This window comes from Vicugna pacos, chromosome X (assembly GCF_048564905.1).
Source record: "Vicugna pacos chromosome X, VicPac4, whole genome shotgun sequence".
NCBI classification, from domain to species: Eukaryota; Metazoa; Chordata; class Mammalia; order Artiodactyla; family Camelidae; genus Vicugna; species Vicugna pacos.
In genome coordinates this window covers 58807278-58828226 of record NC_133023.1, presented here as the reverse complement: position 1 = coordinate 58828226, position 20949 = coordinate 58807278, and the positions used below count along the sequence as shown (strand labels likewise).

Below are 20949 nucleotides of genomic sequence, written 5' to 3'. Positions count from 1 at the left end.
TTCAATTTTATAGGGTTCATTATTTAAGTTTTGATTTCAGCCCCCAATCTTTCTGCTGTTGTTTCTCTTTCAGAGTCCTTAGGTTGTTTCTTTATGTATTCTGTCTATAGTTTTTTGTTGTCATAAATGGCAGAGAGTCTGTAATTGCCTTTATTCCACCTTGGCCAGCCAACTTTGCTTGTTTTGAATAACCAGAGTTCTTTTATTGACAGGTAAATTCTCGTTTTGTCAATTTGCATAAATTAATACTTACATTTTAATAAAGAAATATAGTTTTAGAACCATAGTTGGAATTCATTTGAATTCTTTATAAATACCATTTGAATCATTAACTGGTCTAATCTGTGTGATGTAATATCTGTTAATGTATGTACTACACATATTCCCATAGTGCTTGAAGTTTTAACGTGAAGTTATTGACAAATTAAGTGAATTGAATTTCTATTAGGAAGTATTTAATAACTTTTAATACATATTTTTAATTCAAGTGAGCAGTGAAGATTCTGAAGATTCTGATTTTCAGGAATCAGGAGTTAGTGAAGAAGTTAGTGAATCTGAAGATGAGCAACGGCCCAGAACAAGGTAAATATATTGTTTTTTCAAAAATTTTAGAAATTAATCTGAATAACCATGCTTCAGTTTATTTGTAGAAAGGTTGCTGTTACTAATTTAACATTTTGATTTGAAACTAATTATTAAAATTATTAATTAAAATAGTATGTATAAAAATACATATATAACAACATACTACGTATAGTTGAATTGTATGTTCTAAACTAAATTGTATAGTGGGCTTTCAGAGTGAAAAACACTCTTGACTGTATTTTGTTGTTGGGGGAAGTTGTAGTGTAATAGGGAAGAGACTCTTATCGACAAACCACCTCAATCTAACTCCTGGTTTTACTACTTTCTGTTTGTATAAATACTCTGTGCTTCAGTTTCATCATCTGTAAAATGGGAGATTACTACTATCTACTTTATTGATTATTGTGAGCATTAATTGAGATAGTTCATGTAAAGTGCTTACAATAGTGCCTATTTGGTAAAGAGTAAATGCTCCATGAATGCTAATTATTGGTCTTAGTAGTACTACTAGTATTATAGTAATTAATATATGCTTGTTCTCTCAATACACATAGGTACTGGTCTAGATTACTAGTTATTTAAAATTTTACTTCCTTCTTAGCATAGTATTTTAGATAATACTAACCATTCTAAGAAATTTTTTATTTCCTCCAGAATAATACGATACTTCTGTTGATTTATCATTTTGTGTTTGTGTGAGTATGTATATGTATGCCTACGTAGGTGTCTGCACTGGTAAATTTTTAAAACATTTGAAGTTTTTAAGATTAGTATTTACCAGGTTGTGTCTGGAATATAGCAATATACTGTACTTTAGGGAAATATGAAATAACAACAGGATACAATAAGAATTTTAAAAACTGAGCTGGAATACACATAACACAAATTTTACCAGTTTATAGTATAGAATACCATGGTTTTTAGGATATTCACAAAGTTGTGCATCTACCACCACTATCTAGTTTAAGAACATTTTCATCACCCCAGAAAGAAACCCTGTACCCCTTAGCAGTCATTTTGCATTCTTCCTGCTTCTTATCCCCTGGCAAAAACTTACCTGCTTTGTGTATGGATTTGCCTATTCTGGACATTTCATATGAATAGATTCATACAATATGTGTCTTTTTTATGAATGGCTTCTTTCAGTTAGCATAATGTTTTCTGTGTTTATCCATTCTGTAGCTTGTATCAGCATTTTATTCCCTTCTAAATTATTTATCATACATATACATACATATATTCCTTTTCATATTCTTTTTCATTATAGGTTACTACTAAATTATTTTTAATGGTGGGAAAATATATATAAAATTTACCATCTTATCCATTAAGTGTACACAAGTAGTGTTATGCACATTCACATTGTTCTGCAACCAATCTCCATAATTTTATCTTGTAAAACTGAAACTATTTATACATTAAACAATAAGTCCCTATTCTCCTTCCCCCTAGCCCCTGGTAACTACCATTCTACTTTCTGTTTCTATGAATTTGACTACTGTAGGTACCTCATATAAGTGGAACCATGCAGTATTTGTCTTTTTTGTGACTAACTTATTTCACTTGGTACAGTGTCCTCAGGCTTCCATGTTGGAGCATGTATCAGAATTTCTTTCTTTTTTAAGGCTGAATAATGCTCCATTGTTAGTATGCACCATATTTTGTTTATCCTTTCATTCACTGATGAACTCTTGGGTGGCTTCTACCTTTTGGCTATTGTGAATAATGAACATGGGTGTATAAATGTCTTTTCAAGTTCCTGATTTCAATTCTTTTGGTTATATATCCAGAAGTGAAATTGCTGGTTCTTACAGTAATTCTATGTTTAACTCTGAGAAACTGCCACACTGTTTCTCATAGGAGCTGCACCATTTTACATTCTCACCAACAGTATACAAGGTTTCTACTTTATCTGCATCCTCACCAAAGCTTGTTATTTTCTAGGGTATTTTTTCAATATTAATCATCGTAATGAGTGTGAAGTGTGGTGTCTCATGGCTTGAATTTGTATTTTACCTAATGGTTAGTGATATTGAATATCTTTTCATGTGCTTTCATGTGAGTTAGATGAGACAGAATCCTGTCTCTTGGGCAGCCCCTAGACAAGCCAGAACGTTGCAAGCAAGTTCTACTCTTCCTTCCTGTGGGCAGCTTTCTCCTGACCTTGTTGAGCTGAGCAGGGAAAGGGATGGGGCCAATATGAGCAGAAATGCTATGAAATTTCCTCTCATTTTTAAGTGTAACTCATGGTTAGATGTTCACTTGTTTGCTGCAGGTTCTTAACTGGTTTCTAGAGTTCTCACATAGTTGGTTTTGGTTTTGGGTTTGGGTTTTTTTGTTTGTTTGTTTGTTTGTTTTTTGCCATATGTTGTTTATTTTGTGTTTCTGTGGGAGAACAAGAGCCTGAAACTTACTCATCCACCATCTTACTGAGGTTACCTGGCTACTCCATTACTTTCAGTGGCTGAATAATATTCCATTGTATGAATAATACCACATTTTGTTTATCCATTTATCTGTTGATGCATATTAGGATTATTTCCACTTTTTGCCTATTATGACTAATACAGTTATGAAAATTTGTATACATACAATTTTTACACAGTATGCTGTTTTCATATTCGTTCATAGGAACAGTATCCATGAGTGGAATTGTTTGGTCATAGTCATATGGTAACACTGTGCTTAACTTTCTAAGGAACTGCCAAAATGTTTTCCACAGTGGTACACCATTTCACATTCCTACCAGCAATGTACCAAGCTTCCAATTTCACTATATCCTTATCAAAATATACCATTTTTGTTCTTTTGGTTATAGACAACCTAGGGGGTATGCAGTGACAACTCATTGTGATTTTGATTTGCTTTCGTCAAATAACTAATGATGTTGAGCATTGTTTCATATGCTTACTGACCATTTGTCTATCTTCTTCGGAGAAACATCTATCATAATTATTTTCCCAATTTTTAATTTAGTTGTCTTTTTATTGTTGATTGGTAATAGTTCTTTTTATATTTTGAATACAAGACCCACAGCAGATGTATGATTTGCAGATAGTTTCTTCTGTTCTGTGGATTATCTTTGCACTTTCTTGACAGTATACATTTATACACAAAAGTTTTTAATTTTGATGAGTCAAATTTATCTGGTTTTTTTTCTTTGATTGCTTGTGCTTCTGGTGCTACATCTGAGAATCTGTTGCCTAATCCAAGGTCACAAAGATTTGTGGCTTTGTTTTCTTTGACAAGTTTTATAGTTTTAGCTCTTATACCTAGGATTTTGACTCTTTTCCACCTATAATCTCCATGAAATTTTATTTAAGAAAGCTTCTTGGGGGAGAGTATAGTTTAGTGGTATAGAACCTGCTTAGCATGCACAAGGTCCTGGGTTCAATCCCTAGTACCTCCATTTTAAAAATAAATAAACTTAATTACCTCCCCCCTAAAGAAAAAAAGCTTTTAGTTTTGTATATTTACATGGTTCTCAGTATTTTCTACTATAAATACTATTGTCATAAAATATTTACATATTCCATGTAGAGTTACAGTAATATATTTATTACACTATTATGTAATATACATAAAATATACACACATATACATTCATGTATATGCGTGTGTGTGTATTCACACACTTGTCTGATTATTTCCTTAGAGTAAATTTCTGAAAGTGACATTGTTGGGTCAAAGTTGTGCAGTTTTAAGGCTTGTCATACATATTTTCATACTGTCTTACAGAAATAAATTTTTCTTCCCCTAGCAGAATATGTAAATAACCATTCCTTTACTCTTTTAACAATAAAAAAAATGAGCAGCCTGTTAGATAGAACATATAAGGGGGAGGGTATAGCTCAAGTGGTAGAACATGTGCTTAGCATGCATGAGGTCCTAGATTTGATCCCTAGTACCTCCTCCAAGAATAAATAAATAAAGTTAATTACCTCCCCCCAACAACAACAACAAAAAAAACACAAAAAACAAGAAAGAACATATATCTTAGGGAAACTATGATCCATACAGAGTTAATGTTTTACATGGTGCAAGACAGGGGTTCAACTTCATCCTTTTGCATGTAGATAACCAGTTGTCTCAGCACCACTTGTTGAAAAGACTGGCCTGTTGAATTGTCTTGATACCCTTGTGGAAAATCAATTGACCATAAATATAAAGTTCTCTCTTCTTTTTTTTTTGCATTTTTTTTCTTTTTTTTTTTTTTTGTTAATGGAGGTACTGGGTATTGAACCTACAACCTCATGCATGCTAAACATGAGCTATACCCTCCATTCCCCTAAAATTTTATTTCTGAACTCTCATTTCTCTTCCATTGATCTGTATGTCTATCCTTTATGCCAGGAACATACTGTATAGATTAGTGTAACTTTGTATACCAATTTCTAAGTGCAGAAGTACTTTTCTCACCAAAAGTTGTTGTTACTGGTTTCTTTTTTAAATTTATGTGAGCCGATATGAAGAGAATAGTGTCTAACTTTTATAATCTGCTTTGTTTTTTTTAAGAGATGGTGAATATTTTTCATGTGTATTTTGGCCATTTATATTTCTAAAGGCCCTCCATCCATTTTATTACTCATATGCTAAACCTCCCCCTCTGAATAACTTAAAATGTTGATCAGTGGATTTCAAATTAAAGGTTATCCTTTTGAACCTACTGAAGTTTTTTTTTGCTGTTTGTTTTCCTTTATCTTTTTGGGGGAATGCAAACAAAAACAGTTCTGAAATAGTACATAATTCATTTAAGGAAATTCATCATGAAATATTTTATTTTGCATTTTAAATCTTCTTTAGGTCTGCAAAGAAAGCAGAGTTGGAAGAAAATCAGCGAAGTTATAAACAGAAAAAGAAAAGGAGACGCATTAAAGTTCAAGAAGATTCATCCAGTGAAAACAAGGTAATACTGAGATTTACCATGTGCTTGAATTATAACTGTTACAGTAGATCATAGTAAAATATGTTATTACCTCTTCTGCATTCTGTTCATTAGTTGAATTTTACTGATTTATTTACATTTTACACTTTTGTAGATTGATTTATTGAATGTATAAATATGCAGAAGTATTAACTTTGATGTATCATCATTCTTTTTCTGTTTCTTAACTAAATCTAATGGAAATTTTAAGCTATTCTGATTCATTATCTGCATTCTTAGGGCTACAGAATTGATGTGAAGTGTTCTGTCTGAAGACATAAAACATAACTCATGTGAATAAATTTCTTTTAGCAGTTAAGTTAGTCAATTTAAGCTTCTTGTATATAAGCAAAATTATATAGAGTACAAGTCCTCCTCTGTAATGGTTTATTCTGTCCATCCTGTTCTCTTTTGCAGGGGTTCATTTTTTAAAAATGAACAATTTTAAAAATGTGCAATTCAGTGGCCTTAATTACATTCATAATTGGAAACTCTGTACACATTAAACAGTAGCTCCCCTTTCCCACCTACTTCCAGCCCCTTATATCCTCTACTTCTAATTTCTATTCCTGTGAATTTGCCTTTTTTAGGTGCATCGTATAAATGGAGTCACATAATATTTATCCTTTTATGCCTGGCTTATTTCACTGACATAACGTTTTCAGGGTTCATCCATGTTGTAGCATGTATCAGAGTTTCCTTTCTTTTTAATGCTGAATAATGTTCCATTGTATGTATATATTACATTGTGTTCATCCATTCATCTCTTGATGGACATTTGGGTTGTTTCTACCTTTGGCTATTTTGAATAATGCTACTGTGAATGTGGGTGTACAAATATCTGTTTGAGTTCCTACTTTTAATTCTTTTGGTTATAATTGGAGAAGTGGGAATTGCTGATCATATGGTAATTCTGTTTAACTTTTTGAAGAACTGTCACACTTTTCCCAATGCACCAGGGCTTCAGATATTTTGAAATTCTCACCAACACTTATTATTTTCTGTTTTTTTCAAAATAATCATCCTAATGGGTGTGAGGTAGTATCTAATTAGTGGTTTTGATTTAAATTTCCCTAATGACAAGTGATGTTGAACATCTTTCATGTGCTTATTGTACATTTCTATGTTTTATTTGGAGAATATCTGTTCCAGTCCTTTGTACCCCTTTCAGGGTTTTTTTTTTTTTAAACACTCTGTTTTATTGAAAAGTATAATTCTGAAGCTTTTCAGTATACTTTGTTCCATCCTTTTTGGTATATTAATTACTGGAATATGAAATGGATAAATTAGACAGCTTTGTAGTATTTACCTTTGATCATTTAAATTCCATAGAGTAATTCTGAAGAAGATGATAAAGAAGAAGATGAAGATGAAGAGGAAGAAGAAGATGAAAATGATGATTCTAAGTCTCCTGGAAAAGGCAGAAAGAAAATTCGAAAGATTCTTAAAGATGATAAACTGAGAACAGAAACACAGAATGCTCTTAAGGAGGAGGAAGAGAGGCGAAAACGTATCGCTGAGAGGGAGCGTGAGCGAGAGAAATTGAGAGAAGTAAATAATTTTTATTTAGAATTTCTTTTTAATATATGACATTCATAGATTCATAGATATATTTCAAGAATAGGGTATTGTAATCAACCACAGATTTTTAGTTACAGTTACTTTTCCCTATTTGCAGTATATTATGCAACTTTAAAATCTTCATTAGGCTATAGTAATATAATTAGGTGCATGGAAAGAGTTGGGATTCTCGAATGATCACCAGAGTGTTTTATTTGGGGAAGAAAAGTGTTAAAAAAGTATTGCTTAAATCCATAAAGGATTTTAAGTTTTTGAAAAAACTTTTTCTTGTAAAAAATTAATCAAATGTACTGGTGGAAGGAATGTTACTATAAATCTATGTATCTATTACACAGTTTCAACAAATACCAACACATGGACAGTCTTGTGTCTTCTGTTCTTTAATCTTCAGATTATTTTGGAGAAGGCTCAGTAATCATATCATTTCATCTATATATAGTTCAGAGTATATTGTTGAAAGATAAGGACCTTTTAAACATTACCACAGTACCATCATTACACTTAAAAATTAATAGTAATTTCGTATCATCAAATATCTAGTTAATAGTCAAATTCTTTCACTTTTCTCACAAACATAGTAGTGATTTTTAAAAATAGTTGGTGTGAATCAGGATCCTAAGAATGTCTTACTACGTATGTGTTGCATTTGGATACTTATGTTTGTATTTTTCTTTAAGCCAATACCATACTGTCTTAATTACTGTAACCTTATAGTAAGTCTTGAAATTAGATACTGTAACTCCTACAACTTTGTTCCACTTTTTCAGAATTGTTTTGGCTATTCTCAGTTATTTGCATTTCCATGTAAGTTTTAGTATCATCTTGTTAACTTTTACAAGACTCCTCCTGGAACTATTATTGGGATTGTGTTAAATCTTGAGATCACTGACATCTTAACAGTATTTTGTCTTCTGTTACATAAATATAGTATATTTCTCCATTTATTTAGTTATCCTTTGATTTCTCTTAGCAATGTTTTATGGCTTTCATTGTATAAACCTAGCACATATTTTTCTTAATTTATCCCTAGAAATTTATGTTTTCTGATATCATAGTAAATGAAATTTTAGGTGATTTAATGACCTCGTGTTCTGTGACCTTGCTGAATTCTCTTACTAATTCTAGTAACTTTTTTGGGGTAGATTCTTTGGTAGATTTTCTACATATACAATCATGTTGTCTATATGAAAACCATTTTATAAATTTCTTTCAAAATTATAGTTTATTTCTTTTTTAAATTATAAATGGATGGTTAAATTCTTTAAATTCTTTTAAATGTGTCTGTTGGAGTGACCTAGAAAAATAGTCTTACATTGCTAGAATAAGCCTTGATTGGTTATAGTATATTACTCTTTTTCTATATTGTTGTATTTCTCTTGCTATATTATATCAGCAGGAGTTTTATTTCAATTTTAAGTAGGCATGTTAGTTTGTAAATTCCTTTTCTCGTAGTATCTTTCTGGTTTTGCTATCACAGTAATACTGTTCTCATATAAAGTGAGTAGGGAGGTGCTCTATCTCATCTGTCATCTTAAAGCATGTTTGTAGGATAGATATTTAGTTCTTTAATGTTTAATAGAATTCTCCTGTGAAGCTACAGGTCTGGAGTTTTCTGAGTTTTTAAAAAAATTTTAAACATACTTAGTTTGATAAATGTAGGGCTTTTTAGACTGTTTCTCTTTAGATCTGATTTGGTAAAATTTGTCCATTTCATTTAAATAGTTATATTTGTTGGTGAAATGTGTTGATAGTATTCCCTTATTAAGTTTTTTTGTGGGCCTTGTCATGACATCTCATCTTTCATTTCTGCTGATAATTTGTGCCTTTTTTTTGTCATGATTAGTCTCTGGAGATTTGGCAATTTTCAGCTTTGGATTTTTTGATTTTCTCTATTTCACTTTTTCAAATTTCATTGATTTCTACTCTATTTTTATTTTATTCACCTTTCTTTGGGTTTAATTTGCTCTTTTTCTAGCTACATAAGGTGGATTCTAGCTACTTTTTTAATATATAATTTAAAGGTGTAAAATTCCCCACTGTGCATACTGTTTTAAATACTGCATTGTATGAATTTTGATACTGTGTGTTTCACTTCTACTTTGTTCAGAATCTTTTCTTATTTAACTTATGACCCAGAAAATGATCTTTCTTTCTGGATATTCCATGTATACATCCTGCTGTTGTTGGGTGAAAATAGTCTATAAATTTCAGCTAGGTTATGTTGGTTGATTATATTCAGGTCCTCTATATCCTTAATAATATTCTGTCTAATGTAGAGAGAGCATTGTTGAGGTCTCCAAGGTCATAATCGTTGATTTGTCATTTTCTTTATGCAGTTCTGTCCAGTTTTTTTATTTCAGTAGGTTGAAGCTCTGTTGTTAGGTACATGTACATGTAGGATTATATCTTTCTAGTGAATTGACCCATTATCAGTAAGTAACCTCGCTTTTTGATCTCTGATAATTTTACTTCGTCTGAAATCTCTTCTATATGATAATAATATAGTCACATCATTTTCTTTTCAAGCATTTTACCATGAGAAGTTCCAGCATACAACAAGATTGACATAATTTCAGTGATTTCTAATAAACTCATGTCCTAGATTGTTCTGTTGATATTTTACTGTACTTCATTTATCATGTTCTTATTTCTCTAATAATATCTCTTATCCATCATATTTTTATGCATTTCAGTGTTCGTTGCAGACATCATTTCACTTAACCGAAATGCTTTAGCATGTATATGTTTAGTTAGCATTCATATTTATTTACAAGTTTTTCTTTTTATGTAAAATTTATATACAATGAAATGTGCCAAAGTGTACAGTTGCTTTTGAAACACAATGAAATGCACAGATTAATGTATATATGTTTGTAGTTTTCTTCAAATTGTCTTTTTTCCTTTTACTTAATGTTTGGATAGTATTCTATCCTCCCTCCATTGTGTCTGCACTTAAATGCAACACAGTTTATCTGTTGAATGGGTGTACTGCTGTCAATGGTCTCCTTGCCAAATCTTTGGGGTATATTTAGGTTGCTTCATCATTTTCACTGACTTGAAGTATCCTGTTACATATTGGTATAACTTCTCTCGTTTGTGCTTCTTTGGGTTCTTTTTAAAAAAAATTATTATTTTAACTTTTTTTTTAAATTGAAGTACCATCAGTTACAATGTGTCAATTTCTAGTGTATAGCACAATGTCCCAGTCATGTATATACATACATATATTTGTTTTCATATTTTTTTCATTAAAGGTTATAAGATATTGAACATAGTTCCCTATGATATAAAGCAGAAACTTTTTTAAAATCTCTATTTATATATAGTGGCTAACATTTGTAAATCTCAAACTCTCAAATTTATCACTTCCCATCCCCTTCCCCAGTAACCATAAGATTGTTCACGATGTCTGTGAATCTGTTTCTGTTTTATAGATGATGTCACATTGTCCTTTCCTTTTCTTTTCCTTTTTTTTTTTAAATTCCACATATGAATGATATCATATGGTATTTTTCCTTCTCTTTCTGGTTTACTTCACTTAGAATGATGATCTACAGTTCCATCCATGTTGCTGCAAATGGCATTATTTTATTCTTTTTTTATGGCTGAGTAGTAGTCCATTGTATAAACATACCACAAATTCTTTATCCATTAATTATCTTTTAAGTACATAGTTCAGTGAAATACATATTATGTAACCATCACCACCCACCACTCTTTTTCCTGAATTTTTCATCACCCTAGACAGAAACTCTGTACTCATTTAGCAATAAATCCTCATCCCCCTCTTCACAGTGTCTTGTAACCTGTCTTCTACTTTCTGTCTACAAATTTGCCTATTCTAGGTACCTCATGTAAGTGGACTCATACAATTTTTGTCGTTTTCTGTCTACCTTATTTCACATGGCCAAATGTTTTTGAAGATGCACCCATGTTATATTGACTATCAGAATTTCATTTCTTTTAAAGATGAGTGATACATTGTATACATATACCACATTTTGTTCATTCATTCGTTGATGGATACTTGGGTTTCTTCTACTTTTTGGCTGTTTTGAATAATGGTGAACATGAATGTACAAATATCTCATCAAATTCCTGCTTTCCATTCTTTCTTATTTTTAAAATATTTTATTGAAGTATAGTTGATTTAAAATACTGTGTTAATTGCAAGTGTACAGCAAAGTGATTCAGCAATATATATATATATATATATATATATATATACACACACACATTCTTTTTCAGATTCTTTTCAATTATATATTATTATAAGACATTGAATATGGTTCACTGTGCTATACAGTCAGTCCTTGTTGTTTATTTTACATATAGTAATACGTATCTGTTAAGCCGAAACTCCTAATTTATCCTGCACCGCCTTTCCTTTTGGTAATCATAAATTTGTTTCCTATATCTGTGAGTTTGTTCCTGTTATGTAGATAAGTTTATTTGCATCATTTTTTTAGATCCCACATATAAGTAAGGTGATATAGTATTCATATTTTCTCTGTCTGAATTACTTCACTTAGTGTGATAATCTCTAGATCCATCCATGTTGCTGTAAATGGCAATATTTCATGCTTTCATTCTTTTATAATGGCCAGGTAATATTCTGTTGTATTTATATACCACATCTTCTTTATCCATTCACTTAGACACTTAGGTCACTTCCATATCTTGACTGTTGTAAATAGTGCTGCTGTGAACAATGGAGTGCATGTATCTTTTGAAATTAGAGTTTTTATCTCTTCTGGTTGTATGCCCAAGAGTGGGATTCCTGGATCATAAGGTAACTTTATTTTTAGTTTTTAAGGGACTTCCATACTCTTCTCTGTAGTGGCTGTACCAGTTTACATTCCCACTTATGATATAGGAGTGTTCACTTTTCTTCACATCCTGTTAGCATATATTATTTGTAGACTTTTTGGTGATGGCCATTCTGACTGATGTGAGATGATACTGCATTGTAGTTTTAATTTGCATTTCTGTAATAATTAGTGATGTTGATCATCTTTTCATGTGCCTGTTGGTCATCTGTAGTTTTCTTAAGAGAGATGTGTCTTTTTGTCTTCTGCCCATCTTTAGATTGGATTGCTTGTTTTTTGATATTGAGCTGTATGAGCTGTGCAAAAGCTTTTAAGTTTAGTTAGGTCCCGTTTGTTTATTTTTCCTTTTATTTCCATTACTCTAAGAACTGGTTCAAAAAATATTGCTGTGATTTATGTCAGAGAGTGTTCTGCCTATGTTTTGCTGTTGGAGTTCTGTAGAACTCTGTCTTACCTTTAGGTCTTTAATCCATTTTGAATTTATTTTTTATGTGGTGTTAGAGTATGTTCTAATTTCATTCTTTTACAGATAGCTGTCCAGTTTTACCAGCATCACTTATTGACGAGACTGTCTTTTCTCCATTGTATATTCTTGCCTCCTTTGTTATGGATTAATTGACCATAAGTGTATGGGTTTATTTCTGGATGTTCTATTCTGTTCCATTGATCTATGTGTCTGTTTTTGTGCCAGTACTATACTATTTTCATTACTGTAGCTTTGTAATAGTTTGAAGTTAAGGAGCATGATTCCTTCAGCTCTGTTCTTGTTTCTTTAGATTCTTTTGGCTACTTGAGTTCTTTTGTGTTTCTATACAAATTTTAACATTTCCTGTTCCAGTTTTGTGAAAAATGTCATTTATAGTTTGATAGGGATTCCATTGACTCTGTATATTGTCTTGGGTAGTATGGCCATTTTAACAATATTAAGTCTTCCAGTCCAAGAACATGGTATATCTTTCCATCTCTGTTATCCTCGATTTCTTTCATCAGTGTCATAGTTTTAAGAGTACAGGTCGTTTGCCTCCTTAGGTAGGTTTATTCTTAGGTATTTTATTCTTTTTGATGTGATGATAAATGGGATTGTTTCTTTAATTTCTTTTCTGATATCTCATTGTTAGTGTATAGAAATTCAACAGATTTCTGTATATTAATTTTTTATCGTGCAACTTTACTGAATTCATTAATGAGCTCTAATAGTTTTCTGTTAGCGTTCTTAAGATTTTACATGTATGGTATTATGTCATCTGCAAACAGTGGCAGTTTTAGTTCTTCCTTTCCAGTTTGGATTCTTTTCTTTTTCTTGTCTGATTGCTGTGATGAATACTTTCAATACTATGTTGGATAAAAGTGGTGAGAGTGGGCATCCTTGCCTTGTTCCAGAATTTAGCAAGAAGGATTTAAGCTTTTCACTGTTGAGTATTATACTGGCTTTGGTTTTGTCTTAAATGGCTTTAATTATGTTGAGATATCTTCCCTTTGTACCTACTTTGGTGAGAGTTTTTAGGCTGAATGGATGGATATTGAATTTTGTCAACTGCTTTTTCTGTATCTGTTGAGTTTATCTTGTGTTTCTTGCTTTTTTTTTGTTGATGTGATGAATCACATTGATTGATTTGCATATGTTGAACTGTCCTTGTTCTATTGGGATGAATCCAACTTGATCATGGTGTATGATCCTTTTTATGTGTTGTTGGATTTGGTTTGCTAATATTTTCTTGAGGATTTTTGCATCTATATTTATTAAGAATATTAACCTGTAATTTTTTTCTTTTTCTTTTTCTTTTTTGTGGTGTCATTGATGGGTTTTGATATCAGGGTGATGATGGTGGCTTCATAGTATGACTTTGGAAGTGTTCTATTCTGTTTAGTCTTTTTGATGAGTTTGAGAAGGATTGGTGTAAGTTCTTCGTGTGTTTGGTAGAATTCCCGGTGAAGCCATCTGGTCCTAGACTTTTGTTTGCAGGCAGTTTTTTTATTACAGATTCTGTTTCACTTCTAGTGATTGGTCTGCTTAAATAATGTTTCTTATTGATTCAGTTTTGGTAGGCTGTATCGTTGTAGAAAGGTTCACTTTGTTGACATAGAACTGTTGACAGTAGTCCCCTCTTTTTTTCTTAATGAGCCTGGCCAAAGGTTGGTCAACTTTGTTTCTCCTTTGAAGAAGCCAGTTCTTGCTTTTATTGATTTTTTTCTATTTTTTTTGTATATTCATTTTCATATTCTTTTTCACCATAAGCTAGTACATGATATTGAATATATTTCCTTGTGCTATACAGTATAATCTTGTTTATCTATTTTATATATACCAGTCAGTATCTGCAAATCTCAGAACTCCCAGTTTATCCCTTCCCACCCTCCTCCTGCCTGGCAACCACAAGTCTGTATTCTATGTCTGTGAGTCTGTTTCTGTTTTATATATAAATTCATTTGACATTTTCTTTTTTAGATTCCACATATGAGTGATATCGTATGGTATTTTTCTTTCTCTTTCTGACTTATTTCACTTAGAATGACATTGTCCAGGGACATCCATGTTGCTACAAATGGCATTATTTTGTCATTTTTTATGGCCAAATAGTATTCCATTGTATAAATATACCACATCTTCTTTAACCAGTCATCAGTCAATGGACATTTAGGTTGTTTCCATGTCTTAGCTATTATAAATAGTGCTGCTGTGAACATTGGGGTTCAAATGTCTTTTTGAATTAGAGTTCCTTCTGGATATATGCCCAGGAATGGGATTGCTGGATCATATGGTAGGAATATTTTTAGTCTTTTGAGGAATCTCCGTATTGTTTTCCACATGGCTGCATTCCCACCAATGGTGTAGGAGGATTCCCTTTTCTACACACCCTCTCCAGCATATATCATTTGTGGACTTTTGAATGATTGTCATTCTGACTGGTGTGAGGTGATACCTCATTGTAGTTTTGATTTGAATTTCTCTGAGAATTAGTGATATTGAGCATTTTTTCATGTGCCTATTGGTCATTCATGTGTCTTTATTGGAGAATTGCTTATCTAGGTCTTCCACCCATTTTTGGATTGGGTTGTTTGTTTTCTTCTTATTAAGTCATATAAGCTCTTTATATATTCTAGAATTCAAGCCCTTGTCAGTTTCATCATTTCCAAAATTTTTCTCCCATTCTGTAGGTTGTTGTTTTGTTTTTGCTTATGGTTTCCTTTGCTGTGCAAAAGCTTGTAAATTTAGTTAGGTTCCATTTGTTTATTTTTGCTTTTATTTCTATTGCTTGGGTAGACTGCTCTAGGAGAACATTGCTGAGATGTATGAGATGTTTTGCTTATGTTTCCTTCTAGGAGGCTTATTGTATCTTGTCTTATGTTTAAGTCTTTGATCCATTTTGAGTTTATTTTTGTGTATGGTGTGAGGTAGTATTCTAACTTCATTGCCTGACATGCTGCTGTCCAGTTTTCCCAACACCATTTGCTGGATAGATGTCTTTATTCCATTGTATGTTCTTGCCTCTATCATCAAAGATTAATTGACCAAAGTTTTGTGGGTTCATTTCTGGGCTCTCTGTTGTTCCATTGATCCATATGTCTGTTTTTGTTCCAGTACCATGCTGTTTTGATTACCGTGGCTCTGTAGTATTGTCTGAAGTCTGGGAGGGCTATTCCTCCAGCCTTATTCTTTTTCTTCAGTAATGTTTTGGCAATTCTGGGTCTTCTGTGATTCCTTATAAATTTTAATATGATTTGTTCTAGTTCTGTGAAATATGTCCTGGGTAATTTGTTAGGGTTGCAGCAAATCTGTAGATTGTCTTTGGCAGTATGGCCATTTAAACAATATTGATCTTCCAGTCCAGGAGCATGGGATATATTTCCATTTTTTAAAGTTTTCTTTAATTTCCTTAATCAGTGTTTTGTAGTTCTCTGTGTATAAGTCTTTCACCTACTTGGTTAATTTATTCCTAGGTATTTTATTACTTTGGGTGCTGTTTTGAAAGGGGTTGTTTCTTTACTTTATTTTCTTGTTGATTCATCATTAGTGTAAAGAAATGCAACTGATTTTTGTACATTAATTTTGTATCCTTCTGCCTTGACGATTTCTTTTTTTAGTTTTAGTAGTTTTTGTGTGGAGCTCAGAAAAGACAATTTTATGATTCTTATTTTTAAAAATTTATTAAGTTTTGTTTTGTGTCCTGACAAGGACACAAGGAATAGTGATAAAACAACTTTTGTTTGATATAAAATTCTCAGTTGAGAATTTATTTTCTTTCAACACTTTAAAATATATTATTGCACTGCTTTATGGCCTTCATGTTTATGATGTGAAAAACCAGATAATGTTATTGTTTATCCCTGTAAGTGACAAATTACTTCTTTCTTGCTGCTCTCTCTCTGTCTTTGTACTTTGAAGGTTTTATTATAATGTGCTCAGTCCAGGTTTCTTTTAGTTTATCTCTCTTTGATATATTGAACTTCTTTCATTTGTAGATCCTAGTATTTACTCAAATTTGGGGAGTTTTCGCCATTAGTTTTCCAAATAACCTTTCTGCCCCTGTTTTCTTCTTGGGCTCTCATTATGTATATATTGGTCTGCTTGATGCTGTCCAGTATCTTGGTTTCTGACTTAATTCCTTTTTCTTTCTGTTGCTGAGACTTGATTAGTTCAGTTGACATCTTTATGTTTGGTAGTTCTTCTGGTTGCTCATACATGGGTCCTTTTTGAATTTTTACTTGACTTTATTATCTTTTTCAGTTTCAGATTTTGTGTGTGTTTTTGGTTTCTTTTTATAATTTTTACTTCTTTGTTGATAGTCTCATTTTGGGCGTATATCATTTTCCTGATTTCCCATAGTTGGTGGTTTTTTTCTCATTATTCTCTGGGTAGGCACTGCTGTTCTTTTTGATTTTTTTAGTTGAAGTATAGTTAGTTACAGTGTGTCCATTTCTGGTGTACAGCATAATGCCCCAGTCATGTATATATGCACTTATATTCATTTTCATATTCTTCTTCATTAAAGGTTACTACAAGATATTGAATATAGTTCCCTGTACTATACAGAAGAAATTTTTTCGTTTATCTATTTTTATATATAGTGGTTAACCTTTGCAAATCTCAAACTCCCAAATTTATCCCTTCCCACCCCCTTTCCCCTGGTAACCATAAAATTGTTTACTATGTCTGCATGTCTTTTTCTGTTTTGTAGATGAGTTCATTAGTGTCCTCTTTTTTCTTTTTTTTTTTTGAGATTCCACAAATTAGTGATATATGATATTTTTCTCTTTTTGGCTTACTTCACTTAGTTTTTGTGGGGGGTCATGTAGGTGATTAGGTTTATTTACTTGGTTTTTCTTTTTCTTTTTTTTTTTTAAATGAAGATCCTGGGGATTGAACCTAGGACCTCGTGCATGGTAGGCATGCACTCTACCACTGAGCTATACCCTCCCCACCAGCTTACTTCACTTAGAATGATGATCTCCAGGTCCATCCTTGTTCCCACAAATGGCATTACTTTATTCTTTTTTTTAATTGCTGAGTAGTATTTCATTGTATAAATGTACTGCAGCTTCTTTATTCAGTCATCTGTTGATGGAAATTTAGGCTGATTCTTCCCCTTAGTTTTTTTTTGTTGTTGTTGTTACAAATTTCTTTGCCTGTAGTTTAAGTCTTTATTATGCTTTTTATTCCTTACTTTCAACATGATCTTGTGTTTTGTCACAGCCTTTGGCTAAAATCATGAGCTAGTTGACTCATTTAAATAAACATTTTTTTTTGGAGTGGGGAGTAATTAGGTTATTTATGTATTTATTTATTTTATAATGGAAGTACTGGGGATTGAACCTGGGGCCTTGTGCATGCTAAGCACCCACTCTACCACTGAGCTATACCCTCCTCTCTTCCGTTAGTTTTTTGTCCACAGTTTCCTTTGGATTTTTTAGCACATTTAAGACAATTGCTTTACAATCTTTTTCTATTAATTCCATTGTTGGGGACTTCTCAAGGGTGGCTTCTCTTGTTTTATTTTGTTTTTGTTTTTGTTTTTTGAATGGGCCATATTTCCTATTTCATTGTATGGTGAGAGTTTTTTTTTTTAATTACAAATTGGGCATTTGACTGTTACAGTGTTATAACCCTGGAGCTGAGGATCACTGTGATGTCAAAACTTAAGTTCTTCTCGGGTTTTTTCTGATCATGTGTCTTGCTGGGCATATACATGGCTTTTAAAATTCTCCTGTATATTTTACTGTTTTTTTTAATGTCCTAAATTCTCAAGGATTCTCATCCCAGCTTCTTTTCTGAGCCTTACGTGGTCAATTGTATGTCTCTACCTAAAATATCTTGCCCCTGCCCTCTATGGGTTTATAGTTGCCTTGTAACTGTTTTTTTTTTGTTGTTGTTGTTAATAGCTGTGCCTTCTGTTTTTTTCCACCAGAATTTCAAGTTAGGTGAAAGAGTGACAACAGTAGTATGTCATTTCTTCATTTAACCCCAGACAGGTTCGAACAGATATACACAATAATTTGCAAATAAATTCTATTCTTCCTCCAGTTTGAAGGAGGCAACTGTCAACCAGGCTGCTGCTGCTTCAAGAATAAGACCATCACCTCACCAGGAGATAATGGAGTTAGGGCATGTAAAAATATCACAAACCTTTTCTACCATTTTCAAGGTGACTTTTTCTTGACTGGGCATTCACTTGGTTGCTATAGACCTTTGAGTGTTTTCCAGAACTCTGACAAAGTTGGTTCAGAGACTTTCAGATTAAAAAAAAAATTTTTTTAACATTTCTGTGCAGAAACAAAGAGCTTCCAGGTTTCTTGTCCATCATTTTGTTGACATCTACCTTTTCTCTTCATTTTTGAAAGTTATAATCCCTGGGTATAGAATTCCAAGTTATTAGTTTTTTCTTATATCTGTTTAAAAATGTTGATTCTTTATAACATGTTGTTTGTGGTCTTTCTTATTTTTATTTCCCACCCCCGCCCCCATATATGTAATGTGTTTTTTTTAAAGATTATTTTAATTAACTTTAAAAGATTTTGTCTATTTGTCACTGGCTTTCAGGAATTGATGGTTATGGCTTTCTTAGTCTTTATCCTGCTTGGTGTTCCTTTAACTTGTTAGATCTGTGGGTGTGTAGTTTCCGTCAAATTTTTGGAAAGATTTGACCATTGTTCAGATAAGTTTTTCTATTCTCTTTCTCTTTTGAACTATATTTACATATATATTATACTGTTGGATATTGTCCCACGGTTTTTTTTTTCATTTTTCCCCTCTGTATTTCATTTTACATAGTTTCTCTTGCTTTGTTTTCAAGTCCTTTAGTCTTCTTTTTAAAATGATGTTAATCTAATTAAGTGAATTTTTCATATTAAATACTTATTTTTTATCTCAAGGAATTCCATTTGGTTCTTTCTTATATATCTTTTATTTCTCTTCCCACTACATTCATACTTTCTTTTCAGTATTGGAATACATTTTTTAGCTATTTTATGGTGCTTGCCTGCCAATTTGAACATCTCTTTCACTTTTCTGTCCATTTTTAAGTGATTTTTCTCTTGGTTATTGTTCATATTTTTCTTTCTTGACACATGTAATGATGTTTTATTAAAAAATAGACATTGTAAATTAGATATTGTTGAGTGTCTCTGTGTTGTCTTCTATGAGAGAGGGCTTGATATTGTTCTCTTTAGGCATTTAAGGCACTTTAATTCAGTTTAAGTATTTCAGTATTTTTAACAAAACTTTGATAAGGTGTGTCCTAAATACTCTTTAGTTTATGGGTCGTTTTGCCCCACTGCTAATGTGTGGCCTTTTTCTGGTCTCTGCTAAATGCCCTGAGTTATACATGAAGACTATACATTGTCTTGTTTGAAATTTAATGCCTTCGAGACCTATATGATCATTGAGGACTGTTTAGCCTGCAACTTCTTGACCACACTTTGACCTTGTGGAGTTTTACTCCTCATGTGCATTTTAATATTCCCATTTTGATTTTTGGAGGTCTTTTTGTGTAGCTCTTTTCCCTCTGTAGTTCTCTGTAGTTTCTTTCTGTAGTTCTTCCAGCTGTCTCAGTTTAACCTCTGTCTCCTCAACTCAGAGCACTCCAGTGTTCTACTTGGGATACCCTTGATTCTGGAATGTGCCTTTAGACAACAGTCAAGGGGAAACATAGGGCCCTTCTTGTTGGTTTTGCTTCTCTCAGGGATCAGTGTCCTGTTGGTACCTGTTAGCCAAAGTCTGAAAATGTTTGTTTGATATGTTTTGCCTTTTTTCTAATTGATTACAGCAGGAGAGTCAGTCTGGTCCCTAATATTCTGTCATGCATCCTGGTCCCTTATCTCCATTGGCAAAAACTGGGCTCAACCTTTTCAGTGTGCTGGCTTAATGTTTTTTTTAACATTTTTTTTATTGATTTATAATCATTTTACAATGTTGTGTCAAATTCCAGTGTAGAGCACAGTTTTTCAGTTATATATGAACATATATACATTCATTGTTACATTTTTTCTCTGTGAGCTACCACAAGATCTTGTATATATTTCCCTGTGATATACAGTATAATCTTCTTTATCTATTCTACATTTCGAAATCCTAGTCTGTCCCTTCCCACCCTTTGCCCCCTTGGCAACCACAAGTTTGTATTCTATGTCTATGAGTCTGTTTCTGTTTTGTATTTATGTTTTTGCTTTGTTTTGTTTTTTATTTTAGATTCCACATATGAGCGATCTCATATGGTATTTTTCTTTCTCTTTCTGGCTTACTTCACTTCGAATGACATTCTCCAGGAGCATCCATGTTGCTGCAATGGCGTTATGTTGTCGGTTTTTATGGCTGAATAGTATTCCATTGTATAAATAGACCACCACTTCTTCATCCGGTCATCTGTTGATGGACATTTAGGCTGTTTCCATGTCTTGATTATTGTAAATAGTGCTGCTATGAACATTGGGGGGCAGATGTCATTTTGGAGTAGGGTTCCTTCTGGATATATGCCCAGGAGTGGGATTCCTGGGTCATATGGTAAGTCTATTCTGAGTATTTTGAGGAATCTCCAT

General features: G+C 32.4%; 1 protein-coding gene and 1 non-coding gene across 8 annotated transcripts in view; one reads left to right on the top strand and one right to left on the bottom strand.

The window, feature by feature from the left end:
- The window catches only part of ATRX (ATRX chromatin remodeler), a 237155-nt gene that overhangs the window by 105915 nt on the left and 110291 nt on the right, over window positions 1-20949 (top strand). For all 7 annotated transcript variants that reach the window (XM_006218905.3, XM_006218906.3, XM_072955836.1 and 4 more), the window contains 3 exons: window positions 489-582; window positions 5389-5491; window positions 6842-7060. In XM_006218905.3, the coding sequence (XP_006218967.1) occupies window positions 489-582; window positions 5389-5491; window positions 6842-7060 (416 nt within the window). The remainder of the gene's footprint in view (window positions 1-488; window positions 583-5388; window positions 5492-6841; window positions 7061-20949) is intronic.
- TRNAG-ACC (transfer RNA glycine (anticodon ACC)) lies at window positions 17264-17335 on the bottom strand. The gene has a single exon. It is a non-coding gene; the product is annotated as a tRNA-Gly (tRNA).